The sequence below is a fragment of the Condylura cristata genome, unplaced genomic scaffold (assembly GCF_000260355.1).
Source record: "Condylura cristata isolate star-nosed mole 26May11 unplaced genomic scaffold, ConCri1.0 scaffold00008, whole genome shotgun sequence".
Classification (NCBI taxonomy): domain Eukaryota; kingdom Metazoa; phylum Chordata; class Mammalia; order Eulipotyphla; family Talpidae; genus Condylura; species Condylura cristata.
The window spans coordinates 25,192,972-25,220,098 of NW_004567109.1; the positions used below are offsets into that span (position 1 = coordinate 25,192,972).

Genomic DNA, 27,127 nt, shown 5'->3' on the forward strand with positions numbered 1-27,127 from the left:
ACCTGGACTATTAAAGGGGCCAGGCAAAGACCAAAAAGGTGCAGCAAGGTCCAGGCACCACTTGTATGTTCTCATGTTGCCTTCCTGTGTTCCCTCCTCCAGGGCTCCCCTGGAGAAGACCCTCCGGTGTCTTGGGCTGCTTCTTTTCTCCAATTTTCTCCCAATTCTGCTTTCTATCTTGTTAGAATTTTACTTTTTATTTTTTCTGGTTTGCAATAAGCCCTCTGTTTTTCTTTAAAAAATGTTTTCTGTTAATTTGAATGGAAAGGGAAATTGCATGTACTTCATCTAATATGTGGAATCTGAGGCCTCTGAATTAGGTCTTGAAGGATGGGTAGCAGTTTTCCAGGCACTGGGTACAGAAAGAATATTTAGGAACATCAGGCACTAGGGAATAGTGGTAGCAAGCACAGGGGGTAGAGTGTTCAAAGGTATAGATTCCTGTGCCTTTGAGTCATTGAGGAAGGCTGAGAAATAAGCTTACCCAAGCTCATTCCAACAGCCTGTCAGTCATCAGATGCTGATTTTAGCCCTAGATGTGTGTTCATCTAGTTTGTAGAATTAATTGTAGGTTGTGTCTCATGTAGATGTCCCTTATTAAGGAAGTTGTAAGTAGGTTGCTTCAAGTCAGAGAGCTTGGTAGCTGAATGTCCAGATGGTCACCATTGTGATGTCAGAGTCTCTGAGCACAACAGCCCTGCCCTTTTGGTTTTAAGGGAATTCACGTTGCTAAGTCAGGAACTTCATAGGTCCCAGCCTTAGAGAGCCAAGGGCAAGAGGCCTCTTGGGACTGTATGGAGGTTCAGTTGCAAGCAGCCCTGGAACCCCTGGGAGCATCCTGAAGATAAAGTAGCTTCAGAGTGCTATGCTTAACCTGTTTTGCCACCAGGGAGGGCCCCACATGTATTTCTTTTTAAAATTTTATTTACTTTTGTGTAGAAGAACTGGGGTGTACGTTAGAGGTGTTGGGAGGGGCTTGGGAGGGATGAGTAAAAGGATCCACCAGAGACAGGGGAGCTGAACAGGCAGATTTGATGAAATATGAGGAGAGCAACGGGCCAGACAAGGAGATGTCTGTTGTGCCACAAGTGGGTTAGCTCCTTGGCTGGGGATAGACCTCAAGCCTTTGTGGTGATAGCGCTGAGACTTAACCTCTAGGCCACCAGGGAGGCCCCCACTGTTTTTTTGACAGTAGGGGGAAACCTTTTACTGATGGCGCGACAAAGAAAAGGCAAATTAACAATTTTATACAAGAAGTTTTAACACTTTCTGTACAGTGTCTTTACTGTGTTTTCACCATCTGTACAAACTCACTATTAGCTCGCCATTGCCATCCTTAACAAACACACAGAATGCGTCTCTAATTTCTTCTTGTGGCTTTCATTTTACTGGCCATCGTCAGAAATTCTGGGAAACTAGAAGTTTGCTGTTATCCTCAGCATTTACTTCCTGAATCATATCGTGTAGTTCTGCTTCTGTGGGATTCTGCTCAAGAGATGTCATTACAGTTCCTGAATCCTTGTCAAGTAATGGAAAAGCTCTGACTTTTGCAGTTAGTTGGTCAGCCACACTGTATGTGCTACATGGCTTCCAAGAGACTCCCGCACTAGATTTGTTTCAGACACACAGCCAGTCCATCTCTAGGCAAAATTTTGAATGTCCCTCAGAGGGATACTATTTGCTTTACAAAAGTCATCTTCACTTTGTATAATGATTCCCTGGATGAATTCTTTAAATAATATAGATTATATTAGGATTTGATTTACATACAATCTACCAGAATATACTCAGTCAAAAATGAGGTAAATGTGTGATAATGTCCCTTCTGTGTTTCTCAAGAAGCGAGGCATGCTTTTCTGCATGTCTGGTTTTCACTGGTTCACCACCCACGAGATGTCTCCCACACCATCTTGGATAGAAGAGCGCACAGCAGACAAGCTGACTCAACACTCATCCTGATGCCACCAGCTCCAAGAGGAAAATAGGTAGCTCTCACTATTGAAACAACGTTTTCCTAATAAACATTGCTGTTGCTGTGACTAATCTTCAGTCATATTTAATTTATTTCGCCCTTGCTATATGTTAGGTACTGTTCCAAATACTCTGCTAACATTAAATCATTTAATTCTCAAAAACAATGAGGGAGTCCTTGGGCAGAATGGTAAAGGCACGTGCCTACCCTATAGTTTTAAATACATTTAGGAGGAAGAAAACCTGTCATATCATGTCTATCTAGAAAGATATCTCCAAACAGGACATGGAGGAAAATATATTTAAGAACAGGGATTGGGGGTCTCAAAGATCCAGGCTTGGCTTGGGGGTCTCAAAGATCCAGGCTTGGCTTGCAAGTAGTTGTGTGCTATTGAGCAAGTCACTGTGGGCCCGTTTTTCATCTAGGTAATGGGGATTGGGAGGTATATCAGTTAGCTGTTACTTTGTAATAGCTACAAAGTAATAACCCTCTCAGATACTAGTTTAACCAACCATTTATTATTCTTTGAGTTTATTGGTTGGTCAGTGGTTTTGCTGAGCTTAAGATGGGCTTAGCTATCCTCACTCAGGCGTTTGCAGTTAAGTGACCTTTCCATCTGGGGCTGGGCTCTCTTAACCCATGTAAGGGCCTGAGACTTAGCTAGGAACACTACAGGGCTAGGAAACAGGTGCTACTTCACATGGGTTGATCTGACAGGCTGGCTCAGACTCATTCTCAGGACAGGGAGCAGTGGCAGGAATCCTGGGAGAGCAAAAACAATTGTTTTGCAGCTTGGGCTCAGAATTAGCACTAAGTTCTATGAAAGCAAGTCACAAAGGTCAGGTTGAATTTACTCAGGTGGAGAAATAAAACTCCACCCTCTGGAGGGAAGAACTACAGACTTACTTTTGCAAAGCGCCCAGATAGTGGAGTGGGGTGTGGAATAATTTCTGTAGTTATCAAAGGAGACAAACGCTTCCCTAACTCAGAAGCCATATAGGAGTCTAAGAGGTCGCTGAGGTAAAAAAAAAAAAAAAAAACAAACCTGGCAGTGCTTTGAAAAGCACTGTCAGAAGGGCCACTATTAGAAGGTGCCCCAAACATAGGGTCTCTGAGTGTGTTATATTGTGAGTGCCTTAGGACAGGACTGTAACCCTTTCCTTGCCTCCGTTCAACAAGTCTCAGGAAAGTCCCACGAAGTTAAGGAAACTGAGAACTGTGCTGTTACTGAGAACAAGGGCACACTCTTCTCTAACAAAGACAAACTTCAAACCCTTGGAATCTGAGATGCTCCCTTCCCTTAGGCAAGGTCTCCGCCCTCCTAGCTGCTCCACCTCCAACCTCTGCAGGAACTTGGCAAAGCATTAACTGTCTTCTCACTTCACAGCAGAGGCCACACAGGATGATTTGCTCAAAGTTACTAATTAACTGGGAGAACCCTTATCCCACTTAGGGACCCACAGAGCCTATGTGTGGGACAGTAGCAGGTAAGAGTGATTCTCCAGTAAATGTACCACCTGAGTACAGGTACTTGCTGTCCTGGCTAAATAGAACAGTGTGGTGTTGACTTATTCTGGGAACAGGTGGAGACTTGGAAACCCATCCCTGATAGACAGGAGTAGCTACCTGTTCTTGTATTCCATGGCCTCTGTTCGCTTGTCTCTCTGGACCTGCTTCCAATCACTTTCCCCAAACATCTCTATCTAAATAATGTGCTAATCTTTGTTGAATCCTTATAGTGGACCCAGGGTTGTTCTAAGATGCTTCCTTCAATTAACTAATTTAATCTTTTGTGAGTTTCTGTGGAAACTGTTGAGTCAAACAGACTCCATCTTGTCTCTAAGCTGCCATGTTGACACTTCTAGATAAAAATTAAAAACAGCCTGTCTCAGCATTGGGTGGCTACGAAAAAAACAAGAAATTGGACAGCCCAGCCTGCAACATTCTGTCTGAATACTTCTGTGTACCTTTTGCAATTACAGATAAGCCAGTTCAGATTTCACAACTGACCTAACCTCAGACCATCTCCCCTGCCTGCTCCTTTAAGACTCTGCCCTGTCCCTGATGGAATATCCCTTGTCATGGACCCGAATCATGATTTCATGATTCCTGTTCTTGAATAAATGCCTTTTGACTTATTGAAACCTGATTATCGTGGGTTGATAGTAGTCCCTAAAGTTATCTCCCTCGCCCCCCCCCTCCTTCTGCAGATAAGGATGCTGAGGGATAAAAGGTTAAAGTGGTTTACTCAAAGTTACACGGTCAGCAAACATCAGAGATAGGATTTGAACTCAGTCTGGTTCCTGAGCTTGGGCTTTTTTTTTTTTTTCATCATTCTTTAGTTTGTGCTTTTTTTCATCTCAGTTGTCCCCATGAGCTTCTACCACCAATTCACCCGTGTGCCATCACCACAGTCCCATGCACTCTTCCCACCTTAGTTTTTATCCCATTCCCCTTTCTACCCCATAACATGTCTCTGATTTATACTTACTTGTTTTTGTTTTTACTTTATTACATTTGCTTCTCTTTTTTTTTTTTTACCCGCCCTGATCCCTTATGCTCCTGCAGTGAGTGAAACTGGTATTTTTCCTTTTCTTTCTGATATATTTCACTAAGCATGATCCAGCTCCATCATGTTGCTGCAAAAAGCATGAGTTTATCTTTTTTGATTGCTAATATTCCATTGTGTATATGTAAAACCCTCTCTTTGTATAGGTCTCTACTTCTATAATGAAAAAAATGATCAGCATGCATGGGTTGTGTTACATTGACAACACCATATTGACAAAAGGGAGTCATGGAGCAGGCTGTAGGACGCAGGATGCTGTTGTAGAGCAAAATCTGGCCTTTTTATTGATAGAATAATTGTACAGTATCAGTTGTGAGGGGAAAGGGGATAAAAAGAAAAGGGAGGGGTGAAACTAGAAAATGTGCTTATCTGTATATCAGGGGTTGTGAGTCTGCCCACCAGACACTTCTCATCTGCTTGTTGACTCAGTTTTGTAACAGAGATCAAGCTCAGCCAGGGTTTCAATCTTATCAACAAGGCATTCAACTGATCAACTTCTGGTTTCCCTAGCCATATATTGGCCTCTGGGCATTCCCTGTCATACCTTACAATGCATACCTTCCCAGAGTGATGTAGGATTTCTGCTCTTTATTGATTTGAAAGGCACCTTGTAAGGTTAAGCAATGACTGACTGACTGGGGCAGTTCTGACCTTCTATAGAAGTGCAGAACTGCAGGTAACAAAATACAGGCCTCATAGGAGTAGTGGTGCAGTTAAAAATGGCTGGTCTCAGGTGAGAAAATAATAATAATGAACAACTATATACCAGAGACATTTAACAGGGGTGGAATGGGATCAAAAACAGTGGGGGGAGGGAAGTGCACTGGACTATGGTGATGGCACATGGGTGATTTGGTGATGGGAAACCCATGGGGATTACAACTGAGATGGGAAAAGGCACAAAATGATGTAAAAATAAACTATTATAATATTTTTAAAAAATGGCTGGTCTCAGATAAGCATTAACAAGTTTGTCTTCCCGTTTCTTGCAATTTTCCTCTTGTTTGACAGGTTTGTCTTCTTGCATTCCAGGGAAAAGGGAGTTAAAAAGCAGTTGTTGAGGCCCTCCCTAGTGGCGCAGCGGGTTAAAGCACTGCACTCAGAAGCTAAAGCCACTTCCGCATGAGTTCGATCATATGAGTTCGATCCCCGCCTGCCCTGGAGGTGACCACATGGCGTGGCAGACCTCTCCTGACCCGCCCGCTGCTCCCCTCAGCAGTGTACTTCGTCCATCTGCCTGTTCTGCTCCCCACTCTGTCTCTGGTAAAGCCTCTCACCACCCCTGAGTCTCTGGCCTGTACCCCAGTTCTGTATGTACAAATAAATAAATCTTTAAAAAAAAAAAGCAGTTGTTGAAAAAAGCAAGCTGGTGCTGAACCCGCTCCCCTCCTCTTTGCAGACCCTTGCCCATCTCCTCCTGTTTTCCCTTGCACCCAGCCAAAGAGCAGGACAGTGGTCTTTCAGACAGCAGTCTGCTGCCCTCCTCATTTGTTGACAAAGTAAACCACTTTCTTTTTCCTCAAACTTTTATTGGCTGAGGTAATCTGAGGCCTGCGTTCCCTATCAATGGCAGACCCACAGACCACAGACCCACAGGATGTTTACTGTGCCTTATGCTCTGTTCTCACTGTCACCTGTTAACTCATTTGAGTCTTAAGAGTGCTAAAGAATGGGGGAGAGGGGTACTATTATCTTATTTTGCAGGTAGGAAACTAGGACACAGTCACACAACAGGAATGGGTTACCAGAGGCGCCAAAGCCAAATTTAAAACCATCCTGCTTTCCTATGGCTGTTCAGCCTAAGGGCTCAGCATCCAAGGCTCTTGGGATTTCTGAGGCATGATCTCTGCATTTTTAATAAAAAACAAAAGTCTTTGTTTTTTGGTCTATGCATGTTTTTTTCATTCCCAAACACAGCTTGAGCTCTATAGGAATGAGATCTGGAGCCTGCCTTGGTTTTCCCATAGAGTTCATCATATATTACAGGTGTCAGTGGATGTGGGTTGCATTGAACCACAGATACCAGACTCAGTGTCAGATGTTCATCTCTAAATCCTTTTAACAGATGAAACCCTATTTAATATGCTCACAGGAGGGCCCTCCCTGGAGTACAGTGCTATGAAGCTAGCCACAGCCACTTCAGCACAAGTTTGATCCCAGGCCAGGGAGGTGACCCACATGGTGCAGCAGACCTCTCCTGTCTCACCCGCTGCTCCCCTCAGCAGCATCTCTTCATCAATATGCCTATTCTGGGCCTCTCCCTGGTGGCACAGCGGGTTAAAGCACAGCACTAAGAAGCTTAAGCCACTTCCGCATGAGTTCGATTCCCGCCTGCCCCGGAGGAGATCCACATGGCATGGCAGACCTCTCCTGACCCGCCCGCTGCTCCCCTCAGCAGTGTACTTCATCCATCTGCCTGTTCTCCTCCCCACTGTTTCTCTGGTGAAGCCTCTCACCCTCGGCATCTCTGGCCTATAACCCAGTTCTGTATGAATAAATAAATCTTTAAAAAAAATGCCTATTCTGCTCCCCACTCTTCTCTGGTGAATGTTCTCACCGCCCCTGCATCTCTGGCCTGTACCCCAGTTCTGTATGCATAAATATTTTTTTTAATGCCCACAGGAAATTACTACCTAGAGAAATCATCATTATAGCAAACAAATACAGGTGAATACTTTGTTAATGGAGTTTCTAAATAAACGTATTTTGGCCCAATTCACAGCAGGTTATGACTTGGTGATCAAGCCTCAGAAATGGCCAAAAATGTCCCATAACTATTATCTTATTTTCTCCTTTTTGAGAGGCAAAGGGAGTCTGGAAGAATACTTCTCATTTTATAGAAAAGAAAATTGAGTCACTAAAAATTACCCAGCATGTGGAGGGCTAATCAAGGCTAGAATTCCTTGATCCTGTGGAGGAGTAAGTGACCTTGCAAGGACCTCCTTTGGATTGGATTTTCCATCATCCTGTATCTGCCAGCCCCTCTCTTCTAGGGAAACTGATGTCCATGAATATAAAACTCGCAATGGGTCAGTAGTGCTGAGAAGGAACTCGGAGGCACTCAACAGAAGTGAAGACTTAAGACACTCAAGGCCTTGGTATCCTTCCTAATTCAAGAGCCTGAGGGTGATATGCAGGGCTCTCAGGTTTGCATTCTTCCAGTAACATTCAAGATTCTCTACTGGTGTGCTTTTCACTTAGTACACACATATGGACCTATGATGTACCAGGAAAAGGCTCTCACAGCCTGCTTCTAAAAATCCTGTGAGGTAGGCACTATAACCAACTCCATTTTCAGATTCAGAGAGGTAAAAACAGAAGTGGACTGACTGACAACTGTTTGCAGTCACAAAGCACTTTCTTCCTATACTCCACCCCACTAGCCTGATCCCAGGGGCAGTGTAGTGGTAATTCTGCTTAATGCTTTAGAGGAATGGTTAGGATTAGACCTTCAGTCACTCACTTGTGCACTTCTTGTGTGGCCCACAGAAGTCACTTAACCCCTCACTTACCTTGTCTGTAAAGATGAGGCTAATGAAAATTCCCTCCCCATAAGTCGGTTGGTAGGACAAATGAGCTATAAAGCTCATAACGATCTGTAAAAGGCCTATGGGAGTTGTGTGTGTGTGTCATCCTCTCAGCCCTCCCAATAACCTAGACTCTCTTGGTCAGGTATTCTTTCTACTTCGTGGGTGTGAACTCCAGGAGAGCCAGGACTAGAAAAGGGTGCCCCTGGGAAGGTGAGTCTGCAGGTGATGGCTAAGCGGAAGGATAAGTGATGGCTTGGCTATGAAGAGCCCAGGGCCCGAAAGACTAGGAGTCCCAGGGTTAGCAAAGGGAAGAAAGCAGCAGGTGGAAGCCTTGACAGGAACTTCCCGTCCTGTCTGAGGACAGGTATCCCGAAAGCCCCCAACACGGGACAGGTGTGCCCTCTCTGAGCGCACGGGCCCCTCCGCAAGCCTCTCCTGGATGAATCGGGCCCGAGACCCAATCTATTGCTCCTCCTCCCAGTCTTTTCAGCCCGCCTTTCCGGACCACACCCCGAGTCAGGGCTCTAGAGCACGCAGGGCGGAGGCGCAGCTGGCGGCGGCGCAGAACCGCTGCTAAGCTTCCTGCGTCCGACGACGCCCACGCGAGGTGACTGACCCGCCCGCCTCTCCTGCTCTTCCTGCCCCAGAGCGGGAGAACGTGGGGAGCAACCTTAATCCAGCGTGGGGTTTGACCTTGACGGTTGCGCGCAGGCAGCCTCGCGCCCGCTGCCAGGCAACGGCGCACTCCCGCCCCTCCGGCGCAGCGGGCGCTGCATCCCCGGCTGATCCAGGCCGGGTTTTGCTGTTGAATCCGCGCGTGCTGCTTCTTCATCAGTAGCCCTCGGCAGCTGTAGGCGGCGGGAGATCATGGTGCTGGACGTACTGTGGCCCGCCCTTTCTGGAACCTCCGGAGCTGCCCTGGCCTGCTGCTTCGTGGCGGCGGCCGTGGCCCTGCGCTGGTCCGGTCGCCGGACGGCGCGGGGCGCGGTGACCCGGGCGCGACGGAGGCAGCGAGCGGCCCTGGACACCATGGACAAGGCGGCGCAGCGCTTCCGGCTTCAGGTGACGGCCCGGGTTAGGGGTGGGACGGTGCGGGGTGAGGGGGGTATACCGGTAGCACTTTCAGCTGGAGGGACAGGTGGAGGGTAGGACCGGCGCAGAGCAGGCAGGGGTGGGCCGCACAGGTGAGTTGGGCAGCGCAGCTTTGTAACTTTTCGGAATTCCTCCTCGCCCTAAAGCATTCCCGACTGGGCCAGGTGAGGCCTAGGGGAGGGAGGGAAACGAATGGGACTGGGCAGGTCTTGAAAGGCCATTGCCGCACTGGGTTAAAGAGGAGCTTTGCTTTTTGCCAAGAGTAAGGTCACTGACTGTTAGAGCGCTAAAAAGGCAAGCCTGAGAACCAAAAGGATGCTAGGGTTTAGGACTTTGGAATGCGAGAGATGGTTGCGGGAATTCAAGATTTTGCAGTTCAGACTCTTAGATCTGTACCTGAGGATCCTGAAACGGAGCTGAAAAGGGACTTGGCAAGAGTACAGGGAGCTACTGGCATAGCAGCTGGCACTGGAAGCCCCGCAGTTCCTCCTGCCCACGCTGCCGCTTCCTGGGAGCCAACAAACCCCTAGGGAACAGGTCTGGCTCCACCGGTTCCTTGGGTGGTCTGTCAACAAGCTTTTCTCCTTCAGGATCAGCTCAGTGTGTGGGGCCAGGAGGGGTTGCTAGCAGAAGGTGTTTTCTCTTCCAGGTGTATGAGACCCTGGACCCAGTTAGAAGTCAGAATGCTGAACTGTGTTCCGTTTTTGGTCAAGCGCAGAGGAGGAAAAGCTTGCCTTTATTGTGTACGGGCATGTGTTTGGTAGGATTGGAATCTGCTGGTGGGAAGGCGTATTAGGTGACAGGGACAGCAAATGGAAGACAGGGAGGGGGTCTCAGAAAATTGCATTTAGCAGAGGGTAAGCAATAGCAAGTGATGTTTGAGTTGGGCCAGAACTGGAATTAGAAACTACATGCCTACCCCCACCGCCCCCCAAAATAACAAAAGAAACTACATGCCCACTGGAAGTATCCAGGGTCATTCCAGTGGAGAGGAACAGGGAGGAGATATATAAGGAGCTGCCACTGGGCCTTGATTGCTGTGAGTTTCATGGATGTAATGGTGTGACATGATGTTTCAGCATTCCCAGGCTAGATGATGCCGTATTCACTTCTTTACTGAAGTCGAATGCTTCTGGTTCCGGCCTCCATGCATCAAGATGGCACCATCAGTCAGTTTTCCCCTCTGTCCAGATTGGGAGGCACTGATGTTCTGTCCAAACGGGGCAGCACTGCCTCTGCTTGAGCACAAGTTCTTTCTTTCTTTCTTTCTTTTTTAAAGATTTATTTATGCATACAAGAACTGGGGTACATGCAGGAGATGTGGGGAGTGAAAGGATTCACCAGAGACAGAGTGGGGAGCAGACAGGCAAATCCACTGAAATACACTGCCGAGGGGGAGCAGCGGACAAGATAGGAGAGATCTGCTGGGTCCTGGGGGTCAGCTCCCAGGCCCGGGATGGAACTTGTGCTGCGGTGGTTGTGATAGCGTCATAGTGCCGAGACTTAACTCGCTGTGCCACCAGGGAGGGCCCTTGTGCACAAGTTCTTCACTGTCTAATTTCCCTTCTCTGACTGAGGCCTGGAGGTATCTCTCTCAAGGGTCTTTGTGGCAGCCCCACCCCAGCTGAGTTTGGAGACCCCAGCTGCCCCCAGGCCTCCCAGTCCTGTGTGGCCAACTGAGTTCTGTTAACTCCAAGAGCAATGTGGGGGCAGTCACAGGAATCTGCCCGTAATTCCTGCCTGCAGGCACCCCTCTGCAGGTTGCACCAGGCGGGTAGGGTGTGGAGTGGTAGAAGGATGAGTTTCCTTGGCTTTAACTCCAAGCATCAACATCTCTACATTACTCTGGAATAACCATTTTCTTTTCTTTTTTAATATTTATTAATTTATTCATACAGAACTGGGGTATAGGCCAGAGATGCGGAGGGTGAGAGGATTCACCAGGGACAGAGTGGGGAGCAAAACAGGCAGATCGACGAAGTACACTGCTGAGGGGAGCAGCGGGCGGGTCAGGAGAGGTCTGCCACGCCATGTGGATCTCCTCTGGGCAGGCGGGGATTGAACTCATGAGGAAGTGGCTTAAGCTTCTTAGTGCAGTGCTTTAACCCACTGCGCCACCAGGGAGGGCCCTGAAATAACCATTTTCTTAAAGAATCTTTCTGGGCACAAATTTTGGCTTTGAAATAGTTATACTCTTCCCTGGAGCAAGAGAACATGGCCTCATAATACCTGTGCTTGGCTTTTCCAGGAGAAGCCTGGGGGAATTACCTTTGTGTTTTCAAAGAATGAAGTGAGGGAAAGCTGTCACTGGAGCCTTATTGAGCAATCAGTGAAGGTGTCTTAATGAAGTCAGCTTTATGGGCCTTGGGCGTAGGTAGGAACAGGGCAGTTAACCTAACTCAGCTCTGCTTAGGGATCAGCTCCTTCTCTCTCCTCCTCGTGATTCTGGAGTCAAAGGGTGACATCTTCTGGAGTGGAAGAGTGACATCAGTCACTGGCAGGTGAACTTTCAGACTGTCTCAGCAGTGTTTCTCTTGGGACTTTCTTACCTCAGCCCTGAATGGTGTCAAGTAGGAAAGATTTTCCCCTGCTCTTGCATGTCCTTTTATTGAAAAATGCTTACATTGAAACAAGACATTAGCAGGAGACAGAGATTTCATTTTGTAGGTAGCATGGAGATTCTGTATGAATTTGACCACAGACTGGTCTCCTTGAGGTGCAGACTGACTTTAGTGTCTAATGAAGGAGAAAATGTCTCAGCTGTCTGAAAACTCGCTGAGGACTTAAAAATAGCTGTTATAAATGGTGTCATCAGCTGTCAACATGGGAGCACACAAGAAAGAATTAAAATTTGTGGAGATTGGACGGGAGCTTGCAGATAGCTTCGAGCTGGTGTGCACAAGGACCATGTGGCTCCTCTTAGCGAGGTGGGGGAAGGTGGTAACCAGCCTGTCGTTGGCATCCCAGGCTGATGGGCTGTCTGGTGACGTTTATCTTCTCTCCTACACTCTATCTTTCTAGGGTTTTTGTTTTTGTTTTTATAATGAGCACATTTACATAACTGGGGAAAGAAAGTCATCCTGCTACTTTCATTGTGTGGTAGGAAAGGCAAAGTGCAGTGTTGTGTCTATAGTCTGATTCCTTCTTACAATAAAGAATATATATGTACATGTAAATGTAATTATAGGGCCCTCCATGGTGGCGCAGCAAGTTAAAGTGCAACACTACCAAGCTAGCTGCAGCCGCTGCAGCATGAGTTCGATCCCTGGAAGGGAGCTGACCCATGGGGCGCAGCAGACCTCAGCAATGTACTTTGTCGATCTGCCTATCCTGCTCCCCACTCTGGTGAAACCTCTCACCTCCCCCCCATATCTGGCCTGTACCCCAGTTCTGTATACATGAATAAATAAATCTTTTACAATAAATAAATGAAATTATAATACAGAAATTATAATACAGTGTGGGTGTGGGTTCTTTATAAGCCTTTCTTCTGTTATGTCAGTAACTGAGCTATATTTTCCTTTCAAGGATTTTTTTTGGTTAAGTATTTATGTATACACACAAACTGGGGTACAGGCCAGAGGTGCGTGGGGAGAGAGAATTCACCAGAGACAGACAGTGGGGAGCAGAACAGTGGGGAGTATGAAACATACTGATGAGGAGAGCAGCAGGCAAAACAGGAAGGTCTGCCGCGCCATGTGGGTCACCTCCCATGCTCCAGTGGCTGTGATAGCTCCATAGTGCTTCACTACAAGGAGGGCCCTGTAGTCAAGGATTTTTTTAAAAAAAGTAAAGTATATAAGGTCCTGGTGTGCATCATTAAAAATCAACACGTGTGTATACTACATTAAGTTCACCACTAAATCCCGACCCTCTTCTCCACCATCCAGTTGTCCGTATTTACTGGATTTTCCCCTCCCCTGAGGTTTCCTTCTCAGAAGAGGGATGGGGCAAGGTAGTCCTGAAAGTTCTTTCTTGGGGAGAATGCTAAATTTGTCTTTTGTTATACCTCTTTAAAAAAAAATCAGTCATCAGGATTATCTAATGTGTAGGGGGAGAGATTATAAATCCACTTTTTTCTTCTTTGTAGTTCCCAATATTATGGAAAATTTTCAAATAAGTGTTGTTTTGGTTTAACCAATTGAGGGAATTGGTGGAGAGTTCCTGCTGTTGAGGCTGAGAGTGAAGGCAGTGTTGGGCCTCAATTGGTAGGTGCGGAGGGAGCTTGGCTCTGGGGATGTGGTGGGTGTGAGTGGGCAGTGAGGCGGTGAGGAGGAATCTGCTGGGCCCACTGGCTGGAACCGCCAAGCGCCAGCCTCCTGGCCGGATGCTGGCTCAGGTTTCCAGTTCTTCAGGCCCTGCTCTCCTGGGTCTTACTGTCACCCACAGTGACAAGCACAGTGACAAGCATGCTGTCTCCTCCTAGTCAATCCTGTTATTTCACAGCCCTCTGTTGGTTTTCCTCACACTTAACCCTGGCCTGAGCTTCAGCTTCTTTATCTGTGCTATAGGAATAGTACTAAGATTTCATCAAAACGCAGGCTGCATGTTTCTGGGCACATAGTAGGGCAGCCATTGTGGTGGTTTGCAGTGGTTTCATAGTCAGCCTGGCGTGGCCTCTCCCTGGGTCCCCCGCTAATGAACTTCTAGAAGAGATGTATCTGCACTGCCCATAGGTGGCTAGTGCCTGCTGGTGCTGGACGACAGTCCTGGTATCAGAGCTGCGGGTGGGCCTTCTTGTCATGGATTGACATGTGGCGGTGAGCATCTGCTTGGGTACCCCAAGGGGGCTACAGGATGTGAACCAGGCACAGGTGTCTGTTGTAGACTCAGGGGCCCTGTGAGGGGTGAGGGACTGACCTGCAGTGTCTCCCCAGAACCCAGACCTGGACTCAGAGGCACTGCTGGCCCTGCCCCTGCCTGAACTGGTGCAGAAATTACACAGTGGTGAGCTGTCTCCAGAGGCTGTGCTCTTCACCTACGTGGGCAAGGTAAGGGCACTTGGTGAGCTTCCTCTCTTCCTCTTTTTGCATCAGCTTGAGGAAAACCTGGCTTGGAATATGCCCTGCTGAGCGGCACTGTGGGACAGTGCCTGGGCTGCTGGGGAGGGGAGTGTGTGACCCTGAGCACATTGTCTTCACCAGAAACCTGGCTTTCAGCCCAAATTTCTCTCTCCCTCCTACTCATACCCCACCAGTCAAGTCTAGTCTGTTCTCTGTTCCTAGGTCTCTAGTCCATCCCTTGTCTACCCCCACCCCACCCCCTGTAGTCATCCTGGTCTCTAACCACCATCTTGCTCTATGACCAAGCATCAGCCTCCTGGCCAGATACCTCTCAGGTTTCCAGGTCTTCAGGCCCTGCTCTTCTGAGTCACTTTCTAATAATACAGTTTTCATTACATCACGACACCCCTTAGCTTTCTCTTCCCCATGTCAAATATTTTCTGTGGACAGAGCCTATTTTATTTGCCTTTGCACTTCAGTGCTGAACACTATGTCATTTATGTAATAAATGCTCAAGAAATATGCTTAAAATAAAATGGAAAAAAAGGAAGAATTGACTTGTATTATGGTAGTGCTTCAACACTGCTCTAGAGCCTGAGCGAGGGTCCATCAAGCAGCTGGGGGTGACTGGTGTGTGTGTGAGAGTGGTGTAGTGACTGCAGCAGAGCAGGAGAGAGGGGAGAGACCGAGTGGAAAACAAACCAGAACCCCCTGGGCCAGCTTCACTTGGAGGACACAGAGTCCCAGCAGATAGGATGGTTCCTCTGTGCATGTCCCTGAAAAACTTCCTGTAAGTGGACATTCTGGTTATACAGTTCTGAAGCCTGGGGTGGCAACAGAGTGCTGAGCCATTTTTCTCAGCTATTTATAGGGTAGGGAGTACTTCCTAAAAGCTGTATTTCATTCTCCCCTGGCCTGTTCCTCTTATAGGGGCCCGTTGTGTGTGGTTTGAGGCTCTGGAAAGGACCTGTGGCAGGTAGCCCCTTTCAGCTAGCTCCCACATACCTTTCTAGCTCTGATATTTGTCATCACTCCTTGTGACTTGATTATCAGACTCAGGAGTGCCTGGGAGAGGGAAGGTTTAGAGGGGTCCTCTGCTCTCTCTGTCTCCTCTGCTCTTTCTCTCTCTCAAAGTCAAGATGAGGCTGTGGCCAGTGAATGCTCTATGCCCCTGGCCCTGGGCCATGTTTCTGGTTTACTTTTTCCATGGGTATGCTGTAAAAATATAATTTTGATTAACTCTGCATCGATTTTACACCACACACACACACACACACACACACACACACACACAAGGGCCAACCTCACTCTGCCTCGTGTAACTTTCTCCTTCCCCCAGGCCTGGGAAGTGAACAAGGGGATCAACTGTGTGACCACCTACCTGACAGACTGTGAGAACCAGCTGTCACAGGCCCCGAAGCAGGGCCTGCTCTACGGTGTTCCTGTGAGCCTCAAGGAGTGTTTCAGCTACAAGGTGTGCCCTGCTTCAGTGTCAGGCCTCGACTCCCCTCCAGTTCCTGCCAGCCAACTCTGTTTTAGGCCACCCTGGGCCCTCAGAGGAAGCATCAGGGCCAGAGGCTGTAAGAGGGGTGTGCCCACCTGGCCTGGCAGCACCCTGTGCAGCTCAGGGGGCCCTGGCTTATCTGCCACGTGCCTCTTGGTCCTCATCTTTCCTCCCAGGGCCAGGACTCAACGCTGGGCTTGAGCCTGAACGAGGGGGTGCCGGCAGAGTGGGACAGCGTGGTGGTGCAGGTGCTGAAGCTCCAGGGGGCCGTGCCCTTCGTGCATACCAACGTGCCCCAGTCCATGTTCAGGTTGGATCTCGGGGTGTGGGGTGGGGCAGGTGCGTAGGGCCAGCGCCACCTGGGCTGACCCGGCCCTGCTTCCTCCAGCTTTGACTGCAGTAACCCCCTCTTTGGCCGCACCATGAACCCATGGAAGTCCTCCAAGAGCCCGGGTGGCTCCTCTGGGGGTGAGGGGGCCCTCATTGGGGCTGGAGGCTCACCCCTGGGCTTAGGAACCGACATCGGAGGCAGTATCCGCTTCCCCTCCTCCTTCTGTGGCATCTGTGGTCTCAAGCCGACAGGAAACCGTCTCAGGTATGGGGGGGGCCTTCTGGGCCTCTTGCTGTGTACCCCAGGGGGCCTAGCTTCACCCCTCCCGGGCCATGCAGGAGTTTCCTCACTGGAGTCTCACTGGGAGAGAGCGTCACAGCACTGGCCTTTCCTTCCTAGTTTACACTGAGGCTAGAGTTTGGCGGGGTGGAGGGTGGGGGAGCTGTGAGATGTGGGTTTGGGGTCATTTCCTCCCCCCAACGTTTCCTTTTTTGTTTCTCATCCAGCAAGAGTGGCCTGAAGGGCTGTGTCTATGGACAGGTGGCAGGTGAGACCCAGGGTCCCTTCAGGGCCTGGGAAGGTGTGGGGAAGCGTCTACTCGCTCTACCTGCGCCCCTTCTTCTGGGGCTAGTGTCTGGTCCCGGGCGGCTCTAGGGTTGAGTGCCTACCTCCTTGTCTCTGGTCAAGGACAAGAGCCCACTGGGGCCAAGTGACCTCTCTTCTTCCCCACCCTGCCCCACAGTTCAGCTCTCAGTTGGCCCCATGGCCCGGGACGTGGAGAGCCTGGCGCTGTGCCTGCGAGCACTGTTGTGTGAGGACATGTTCCGCTTGGACCCCACCGTGCCCCCGCTGCCGTTCAGGGAGGAGGTGAGCAGCAGTGGGGGTGGGCAGCCGTGGATTCCTGAGTCCAGAGAGCAGACCCCCCCCCGCCCCCCACATGGCTGAAGCCAGGGCCAGCTGCAGCTCTGCAGACAGTCACCAGAGGGAGCCCTTGCCTGCATTTGGAAAATCCTTCTGCTTTCCAGACTGGGCCTGGAGCCTCGGCTGGGGAGAGCCTCTGGCTCTCCTGGCCCCTGGCTCTGCAGCTGCTACTGAGAAGTGGAAGTCGAGGACCCACTTCTCAGGCTGAGGACTCTGGGAGGGCAATTCCTAGACCTTGTCTGCGAACAGGAGCCTTTCAGTGTCGTGCCTGTCTCCCCAGCCTCCAGCGGGGTGTTTTTCACAGAGGCAGAGCTGCCATCCTCCCAGAGAAAGCTGGGGTCTGTGAGCAGTGCTGAATGCTAGCTCTCCAAAATATCACCCAAACCGCCTGTGGGTGAGGCGAGACCGAGCTTATTTCCTTCTAGGCTGCCTATTGCCTTGAGGATGGAGCGTTAGTAGCATAAGGAGTGGGGGCTGGGCCGCGCAGGAGTAGTTGCTGAGATCTTGAAGTCTGGCTTAAGGCTAGTGTTTCACTGTGGGGGGTTGTGAGGACTGTGATGTAATAGTTGGATTAGTGGGGCCAGCAGGGTCAGGATTTTGAGATAAAGAGTTCAAGGGGTACCGGGGTATAGATGTCATTTAATGCTTCTGTTGAAGAGTTTGATGGGCCTTTCAGGAATGAACAGTAGTGATTTGTACTTCATAACTGAGCATTCGGGGGTAGAAGCTGTGTGCAGAAATAGAATAGTAAAGTCACGTGGACAGTGAGCTGGGTGATGGAGCTCAATTTCTCAGCAGTTGGCGTTTCTCTCCTGCCCAGACCTCTTGCCTCCACCCAGCCTGGGTTGCTTTGTAAAGGCTGAAGGGCCCCTGGACAGGAGAGCTGGCCTAGGTGCTTCTTGGGGGGCCGGGGATCTGAATCCGGTGGGGTGGGACCCCGCTTCTCAGTAGAGGAAGACGTTCTGACCAAGCCCAGCGGTGCCTGAACCCTGCTTCCCGCAAGGGAGGAGAGGAGGCCTGTGACCTGAGGTCTGGAACATGTTATCACAGCACCAGGACTTGCATCCTTGAATCAGGAAGTGAGACTCAGCTCCGGAGACGGGGTGCCCGGGCTCCGGGCCCAGCAATGTCACGCTGCCTCCGGTGCCTTGTGCAGGTTCCCGCCCAGCTCTGGGCCTCTTTAGACCCGAAGCGTCAGTGGCCTCACATGACACCTCCATGCAGCCAGGGGAAACTTCTTACCGTGACGGTGTTTTGTGAAAGAGATGGGGCTGTCCCCTTTTGACACCGAGGCTACAGCTGTGTTTCTGTGTCTGGGGCTGAGCAGCTTCTCTGGGTCCCCACCTCAGGCTGCTCTCTCCTGACAACTCTGCCTCTTGGGTTCTGTCCCCAGGTCTACAGAAGTTCTCAGCCCCTGCGTGTGGGGTATTACGAGACCGACAAGTATACCATGCCCACTCCGGCCATGAAGCGGGCCCTGCTGGAGACCAAGCAGAGCCTCGAGGCTGCTGGCCACACGGTATGACAGCAGGGGCCCCTCCTTCTGGGGAGCCCTCCTGGTACCACGGCCGCCCCGTACCCCTGCATCCTCACACCCTGGTGGCTTGGTGGTTGGGATGGTGTCTGTGTCCCTGTGGCAGTGGTGTGTAGAGGGCTGCTGAGGGTACCGGAGTAAGTGATTGATGGCGAACATGGCCTCATATTGGAGGCCTCATGTGAGCGCTGCATTGGGGGGGGGGGGTCTCACCGACCACAAGCTTTGTGCACAGCTGTCCAGAGGGTGTGGAGGCCCTGAGATGGGCGGCCAGTGGGTCTGTCTGCTCCTGAGATGAGCTATGTGTGGCTCCAGACTTCTCTCATGGCGTGCATTTTATGGGGAGTTTTTAGAGGTTGATCAATCTGCTTTTGTGGCTCCAGTGAGGGGTCCTGACCAGACCATCTTCAGGGCCTCCTGGAAAACATGGGGGTCGTGGGAATGAAGTAATTCCAGGTCTGGGGGCCTTCTACTCCTTGATCCCCACAGCTCATTCCCTTCCTGCCAAGCAATATACCCCATGCACTGGAGACCCTGTCAACAGGTGGGCTGTTCAGTGACGGTGGCCACAGCTTCCTACAGAACTTGTGAGTGATGTTGGTTTTTCAGGGTCTGTGGTGGGTTCAGGAGATGGAGAGACCAGAGGGAGCAGCTGGGTGCTGTGATCCCCCAGGGTGGGTGGGGGGGGCAGTCTGGAGGAAGTGAGACCTCAAGTGAACAGGGAGAGGGTCTGAGCTTTCTGGGCAGGGACCTTAAGGCCCCTTACACAAGTTGAGCCTCGGGCGGGGGGTCTTGCCAGGAAAGGTCCAGTGAAGTCCACTCTGGAAAGGTGCAGTGAAGGGGCAGGCCAAAGTGAGCATCCTTGGTGACCCTGCACTGAGATGTCTGGGAGGTAGCAGGTGGACAGGCAGGATGGAGGCAGGCGGGAGGCCTCTGGACATCACACGTGGCACCAGGTTCTTCTCACTTGAGCTGCATTTTTATCTCCCTTTTGATCCAGGTCTTGATTTCCTCTTCTATAAACTGGGTAGGTTGGATCAGACCCATCTTAAGGGTCTTTGCAGAGCTCACATTTAGAGGTGCTGCTTGCTGGCTCTGCTTGCATGTCTGCAGTCCTTAAAGGCTGACAGAGGCCAAGGACAAGCCCGGGAATGTGCCTGTGCTGACTGCACTTCCCCTGTAGGCAAATATGGGCCAGGCTTTCTAGAGGAGGGGCTGCACCTCACCTGGTTCTGGGAATGAGGTACTAGGAGCAGCCCCTGAGATCTTTTCCTGAGATCTAGGGCCAGAGTGGGCTTTGAGACAGCACCGCTGGCCTCAGCTTCAGTGGGGGGTGCCTCAGTGTCAAGCTCTGGCCAGGGAGCTAATGCCCTCAGTTCTCACTGCGTGGAAGTGAGCTTGGGAGGGAGGGAGACAGAGTCCTGTCCTGGGAGATGTGGATTGACCCTAGGCACCTCAAAGGATCAACAGGAGCAAATCACACATTTGAAAGGAGACACAGAAAGGGACTGGAGACCAGTGGCCCCAGAGTCTGGTGAAAGTGGTGGACAGGGTCACTGTAGAGAGTAGAGAGTGGGTGCCTGGGTGGGAGGGCCTGGACCGGAACCTCTGTTTCCCAGCAAAGGTGATTTTGTGGACCCTTGCCTGGGGGACCTGATCCCAATTCTCAAGCTGCCCACGTGGATTAAAGAACTGCTGGCTTTCCTGCTGAAGCCTCTGGTGAGGGCCCAGGAGTGGACGGGCTGGGTGGGCCGGAGAGAACCCTACTTTAACCTCTCTTGGTGTGGCTAGGGATGGCCTCACCCCAAGTCCTCCCCAGAGGCTGCATGGTGAAAGCGGGGCTGACCTGGGATTTGGGGTGGGAGCAAGAAACAGGCGGAGGGGGGTTGTGGCCACCGCCTGGCTCCGTGCCGAGTCACTGACTGTCTCCCTGCAGCTCCCGAGGTTGTCGGCCTTTCTCAGAAACATGAAGTCTCGGTAAGACTATTTTCCATTTTTGCCTATGTGGGTGCAAGTGGTTTCTGACAAGAAAAGATGGGGGAAAGCAGCTTCTGAGGCTGCCAGTGGCCCGTCAGGGGGGCAACCCCTGTGGCCTTCAGGTGAGACCTTGGAGTTGTCCTAGCAAGGTCCAGGTTTGGCTGGAGAGCAAGGGCCTGGGGAAGAAAGTGGGATGGGAGAGGGTGGCCAGGGCGGGAAGGAGCAGGAAGGAGTTGGCATGGGGCAGGGGACAGGGGGACACTGGGGAACCCGGAGAGCCGCTGCCCTGGAGAGCTGATCTGAAGGAGCTGCGCCGGGCCCAGCATGCCCCGTATAGCTTGAGTGGAAAAGGCAGGGTGGCCGTCCCGCGTCAGCCCTGACAGGCTGCGCCTTCGCTTCTCCTCTCCACCTGCCGCCAGGGGTCTCGGGCATTTGACAGCTCTGGTCCATCCTGAGTCCTAAGGGCAGGTAGGGGTCAGGCCGGGCCTGGTCCTGGCTCTGTTGTCGAGTCACTAGTGACCGAGCCTAAGTCCCTCTTGGGGCCTGATTTTCTCAATGGGACTGTAGAGATTTGAACTACTTCCTTCTCAAGAGCTCCCGTTCGGTTGAGCAGGGTTCCTGGAGGAAGGAGGCCTGGGGTGTGTGGGTGGGGTTAAGGGTAAGAGCCTGAGGTTGTTCATCCCTGGCTGTGACCGTCGTGCCCAATGACCTTGTTCCCTCTGCCCAGGTCAGCTGGAAAGCTCTGGGAACTGCAGCACGAGATCGAGGTGAGACTGGAGTCCCTAGATTACAGTGAGGTGGCGGCTGGGAGGTGGACAGGGGGCCTGCTAGTGGGGTCTCTCGGCCACTGGCACCCCTTCCACTCTGCACTGCTCCTGCCCTGCTCGCCAACCTTCACTGGCTGGTGTGCCTGTCCCTGGGGCCTGGGTAAGTTGCAGGGCTCCTGACCTGGAGCTCCTCTGCCACTCTGGTGCCTCTGGGCGCTGTGTGGCTCTGTCCTGGGAAGCATGGCATCTGTGGTTCTGTGGGAGCTGGAGTGACGGTGCCCCGGGACCTCCACCCCATGGTGGCTCAGTTTAGGGGCAGAGGCTGCTGGGGCCAGCGCCACCCCAGCCACAAAGCCTGCACTGGCGAGCCCTCGAGATGATGGGCTGAGTGCGTCACCTGCTGCTGTGTCCTCCCCAGGTGTACCGTCACTCTGTGATTGCGCAGTGGAAAGCTCTGGAACTGGATGTGCTGCTCACCCCCATGCTGGGTCCTGCTCTGGATTCGAATTCTCCAGGCAGGGCCACAGGTGAGGTCTGCTGCTCCCTCATGCCCCTGCCATCTGCCGCCTCCTCCTCTTCTGCGTTCTGCCCTGAGCCCAGTGGGGCTTCCAGGAAGCCGAAGGCCAGAGGTGCAAGGGCAGTGCAGGGGTGGGGAGAAGACCCACACCCCATGGGGGAAGACCCCACTTTTGGGGGATCCACAGTCTGGCTGATCGGAGAGGTGGCCGTCCCGTGGGGTATGCTGGAAGGGAAGAAGCTGCCTGTGCTCAGCTGGAGACCTTGAGCCACAGAAGCTGTGGGTTGGGGAAGTGACCTTTGAAGCCCAGGTGGGATTTAGATAAGCTCAAAAGGTAGGAACAGTATTCTAGGCGGGGGAAACTCCACAGGCCAGGCTCTCCAGCCAGCCCTGAATCTGGATCCTGGGAGAGGGCCCCCTTGGCGCGTCACTTCCCAGGGAGGAAGGCGCTGGGGGTCACCGGCGCTCCCGCCACTGGTGTTGTGCCTCTCAGGGGCTGTCAGCTACACTCTGCTCTACAACTGCCTGGACTTCCCCGCGGGGGTGGTGCCCGTCACCACGGTGACCGCAGAGGACGAGGCCCAGATGGATCATTACCAGGGCTACTTTGGAGATATTTGGGACAAGGTGCTGAAGAAGGTGAGGCCATGGCTTGGTCTGGACTCCCAAAGCCCCCTTCCCCAACGCTCACATCTGCACCCCAACTCTTTTTTTTAAATATATTTATTTGTTTTTTACATCATTCTTCATTTTGTGCATTTCTTCATCTCGGTTGTAATCCCCGTGAACTTCCCACCACCAGTTCACCCGTGTGCCATCACCATAGTCCCGTGTGCTCTTCCCACCCCAGTTCTAATCCTATTCCCTTCTCCACCCCCATAAAATGTTTCTGGTTGTTTGTTTTTACTTTATTACAATTGCTTCTGCCCCGCCCCCATCCCTTACACTCCTGCTATGAGTGAAACCATCTGGTATTTTTCTTTTTCTTTCTGACTTATTTCACTAAGCACGATCCGATCCCTTCCAGCTCCATCCACGTGGCTGCGAAAGGCCTGGGTTTATCTTTTTGATTGCTGAGTAATAGTCCACCGCGTATATGTACCACATCTTCTTGATCCAGTCATCTATTTTGGGGCATTTGAGTTGATTCACGTCTTCCCTGCAGGGCATGAAGAAGAGTGTGGGGCTGCCTGTGGCTGTGCAGTGCGTGGCTCTCCCCTGGCAGGAAGAGTTGTGTCTGCGGTTCATGCGGGAGGTAGAGCGACTGATGACCCCTGAAAAACAGCCATCCTGATCGCCCACCCGCTGGGCTCCAGTGGACCTGGCTCACTGGACTGCACTCATCATAGTCAAGGCCCAGCTGCCACCCTGCAAGGAGAGGTTCAGCCTGGGGCAGAGGCTTCCACATCTCCACCCCGAGCCCCTGCAGGAAGCGCTGACGCCCTGAGTCTGGACCTCGCTCTCCTCTCTGGTTCCCTCTCTGCCCTCCCTGCCGCTTGGCAGCCAGCAGATATGACATGGGCATATGACAGGCCCACCAACAGTGAAGAAACGACTCCTCGTCCGTGTACTTTCTGGTCGTCGTGGTCAGGGCACTGGAGGTTGGAAACTTGACTTTCCAAAGTCCGGCTCCAGACGTGTCAGAGTTCTGCTTCCCAAACCCCCCTGCCTCCTGTCACCCACAGGATGGGTCAGGCCTCTCAGAGTGGACATTACAGCCCGATGCTTTGTGAGGCCTGTTCTTCCTCCTCACCTTCCTTGGCTGCTCCTTGGCCAAGGAGGTCCCCCCTGCTCTTCTACCATTAAATCATCTGCAGCCCAACTCAGATCCCTTTCTTTCCAGAAAGCAAAGCCTCATGTGGTGGGTGTCTGTGGGTAGGCCCACCTCAGCAGCACACTGGTACTCCTGGATGGCAAGCACACTGTCACTGCAAGCTCTGTCCTCAGAGGCCACCCTAGGGCCTGCACAGGGCCACAGACTGCTGGTCCCACGCTGGTGCCATCGGAAAAAGGGCTGGGGAGGTGATGAGACTGAGCTAGATTGCTATGGGCAGGTTTCCTGAAGGGGGAGGATCTACGTGGAATCTACAAGCTTCCCAGAGCCTGGGACAGGGGATGAGGACATCCCAGGAAGAAGGAACCATGTGCCCAAAGACCAGGATGTAGTCCATAGGTGCAGGTGTTGAATGGGGCCAAGACAAGCAGCAGGGATCTAGATGGGGCCCAGGTCATGGTGGACTTGGGAACCAGCTCAGGAGCTTGAATTCTGTCTCAAGGGCAATGGGGAGTTCTCAAAGGACCACACAGGAGGGGTAGAACCTGGAGAGAGATAGGATGTCCATTCCATGGCCCTCACCTAGGGCGGGGGGTTCTGAGGCTGAGCTAGAGCACTGGCCCAGGGTACAGGGAGAGGCGCTTTAGGACTTGACATTTGAGCTGGAAGTGAACTGTCCCAGGCTGGAGTAGGCCAGCCCACGTCTCACCAGCTTGAGTTTTCTGGCTGGTGGGAGGGTGACTGGTCTGTGACAAACTATGAGAACGTCTTGGCCCCGAGAACAGTTTCCTCATTCCTCACTGGCCCCACAACCCTCATTGGGCCTCCGTGGGCCCCACAAACTTCATTCTCCTGCTTGCTTAAGAAGATGTTGCTGGCTCTGAGCCATCACTCACATTCTTCAGGCATGCCTCCTTCCCAAGGCTTGCTGCCACACCTTGATTTTCTTCCACCAGAGAGAGCTCCCCACCCAGGTGGCATGCACAGTGGTCCTGCCCTTCCCACCAGTGTGGCATCCCCATCAGTTGGGGTTGGTCTCAAGGCACAGACATGGCGCAACCCACACGGACAGCTAATTGGGATGAGCAAATAGTTGCTGCAATGTCAGCCTTTTATCATTTTATAAAATCACTGCCACCTGCCCCTGCCTTTTTGTCCTGCCCTGTTTCTCCCACTTTGCACACACATGAGCAATGACAGCTGTTTCCTCATGGGGTGGCAGTGTTGGGAGCAATGCGGGACGAGAGAGAGAACTCTCGTCCCATGTGGAGCAAAGGGAAGCCTAGAGGGGCCCCAGCGGGATGCAGTGTACAGCCTCCTCTAAAGGCGCCTCCATACTTATTAACATCGTGTGGGGAGCAGTTATTGGGGATGTGAACAAGGGTGCAGTGACCAAGGGCTACTGCCTGTGGGCTCCATTGTTCCTGCTGGTTGAAGCTTATCTCTTTCAGCAGACACTGGTTTCCAGTATTTTCCGATACCAGGATTTTTACCCTTGGTGAGAGGGGGCCCCTGTATGGCCCTCCACCTGCCTGACAAGCAGGAACTCTGGGCACCAAGACAATATCCTTGAGAATAAGGCGATCCGGGATCCCACAGACAACCCTGGATTCCTGAGGAAGCGGAGGTCACTAAGGGCAGGGCCATGTGGGGTTTTTACCACGCTAGCCCCAGCGTGGTACTGAGTCCTCAGGGGGTCCCCAGTGAAGGCTTGTTGAGTAGAGAAGTGGGTGACTTGTTACGCAGTGCGTGCATTTTGGCCTTTCCTGATTGCCTCCTTTTCTTGTCTCTAACAGAAAATTTCCTGGTCAGCCCTTTTCACATTTATTTTATCATGATTTTGATTATTAGGATAAATAACTCCCTCCCATTGGAGGGGCCACCCTGGTGGCACAATGGGTCAAAGTGCAGCACTATGAAACTGGCTGCAGCCACTGCAGCACGAGTTCCATCCCTGGCCAGTCAGTGACCCACTGGTGCAGCAGACCTCTCCTGTCTTACCTACTGCTCCCCTCAGCAGTGTATTTCAGTAGCTCCACCTCTTCTGCTCCCCGCTCTGTCTCTGATGAATCCTCTCATCCCCTATACCTCTGGCCTGTACCCTAGTAAGCTCTGGCCCTCCTTGATGGCACAGCAGATTAAAGCACACCACTGCAGGCTAGCCACCACTTCAGTGAAGCCTCTCATCACTCCTGCACCTCTGGCCTGTGCCCCAGCTCTGTATGCATAAATAAATAAATCTTTTAAAAAAAATAACTCCCAGTCAAAACTCAACCTTTAGCTTTATCCTGGTGTGCATGCGGGTCCTCATCTATCCACCCCCCCATCTCCCCGCTTCTCCCTCTCCCTCCCTCCCTCCCTCTCCCCACCCATCCTGTAAATATGTAGACATTCTCCCACAGTATACTCAGATAACCAGTTCCTGCCTGAATGGAGTTTTCACTCTACTAGCAAGCAGACATCAATGCATAACTTGACAAGGCAAAAGCACTGCTTTACCCCTTTACTTTGTGAGAGTAGACTTGATTTTCTGCTCTGGTATCCTTGTCTGTGTGTGTGTGTGTGTACTTCCTAGAAGGAGTGACTTTTTTTTTTAAAGATTTATTTATTTGTGCATACAGAACTGGGGTACAGGCCAGAGGCTCAGGGGTGGCAAGAGGCTTCACCGGAGACAGAGTGGGGGGGCAGAACAGGCAGATCATGAAGTACACTGCTGAGCGAAGCAGCGGGTGGGTCAGGAGAGGTCTGCCACGCCATGTGGTCACCTCCAGGGCAAGCGGGAATCGAACTCATGAGGAAGTGGCTCTAGCTTCTTAGTGCTGTGCTTTAACCCGCTGCGCCACCAGGGAGGGCCAAAGCAAAAGTGACTTTAAACCAAGAATTGATTGCATTGCCACAGAATGCAACTTGGGAAACCATGTGGGTCATGCTTCTTGTGCCATGTGGGTCAGCTCCCTGGCTGGGGATCTAAGATCCAAATCCTGCTGCTGCAGCTACCTGCCAATAGCTTGCTAACACTGAGAACTTGGAAGGCCCTAAGGATGAATTTCAAGAAAGGTAGAGGTGATGACTTCAAAGGCTTCAAAGGGTGCTAATTTAACTTCAAGGTCAATGCATGATTTGGGTACTAGTCTGGACTTAGAGAAGTGGGTGAAAATAAGGAAATAAAGGCAACTAAGTATAGGTGAATTGAGAATCTTCTGGAAGCAGAGATATAAGGGTAGTAGCTGTGGATGTAATCAGATATAAATCTAAGGGAATCTAAACAAGATTAAAAATGGGAAGGATTTTAAAAAATAATATAATAGCTTATTTTTACATCATTTTGTGCCTTTTTCCATCTCAGTTGTAATCCCCGTGGGCTTCCCATCACCATAGTCCACTGAACTTCTCCCCCACCCCATCCCCCACTCCACCCCCATAAAATATCTCTGGTATATAGTTGTTCATTATTATTGTTATTATTTTCTCCAAAAAATGGGAAGGATTTTAAATGCTGTGAGAAATAGCCAGCCGAGATACACAGGGCTGGAGGGCTCAGCTCAGCTATTAAGGAATGTCTAGTGCTTGTCATGTGCAAAAGGTCGACACAGCTCTTGCTTTCATGAAATATTTTTCTAGGGAGGGAGGTAAGAA

At 51.2% G+C, this 27,127-nt stretch overlaps 2 protein-coding genes across 2 annotated transcripts in view; both read left to right on the forward strand.

The window, feature by feature from the left end:
• NSUN4 (NOP2/Sun domain family, member 4) overlaps positions 1-5,652 on the forward strand; it is a 33,321-nt gene extending 27,669 nt beyond the window's left edge. Inside the window, exons 7-8 of the transcript XR_001145253.1 lie at positions 1,840-1,985; positions 5,574-5,652. The gene's annotated coding sequence lies outside the window, so the exon portion shown is untranslated. The remainder of the gene's footprint in view (positions 1-1,839; positions 1,986-5,573) is intronic.
• Positions 5,653-8,648: 2,996 nt separating this feature from the next.
• Positions 8,649-23,270, forward strand: FAAH (fatty acid amide hydrolase). The gene is made up of 15 exons (XM_004678961.2): positions 8,649-9,133; positions 14,041-14,154; positions 15,506-15,640; positions 15,847-15,980; positions 16,059-16,265; positions 16,508-16,548; positions 16,744-16,868; positions 18,316-18,441; positions 18,946-19,043; positions 20,076-20,175; positions 20,393-20,433; positions 21,161-21,200; positions 21,619-21,727; positions 22,211-22,356; positions 22,883-23,270. The coding sequence occupies exons 1-15, from the start codon at positions 8,939-8,941 to the stop codon at positions 23,009-23,011; spliced, it is 1,740 nt and encodes a 579-aa protein (XP_004679018.1). The 5' UTR covers positions 8,649-8,938; the 3' UTR covers positions 23,012-23,270.
• Positions 23,271-27,127: the final 3,857 nt, after the last annotated feature.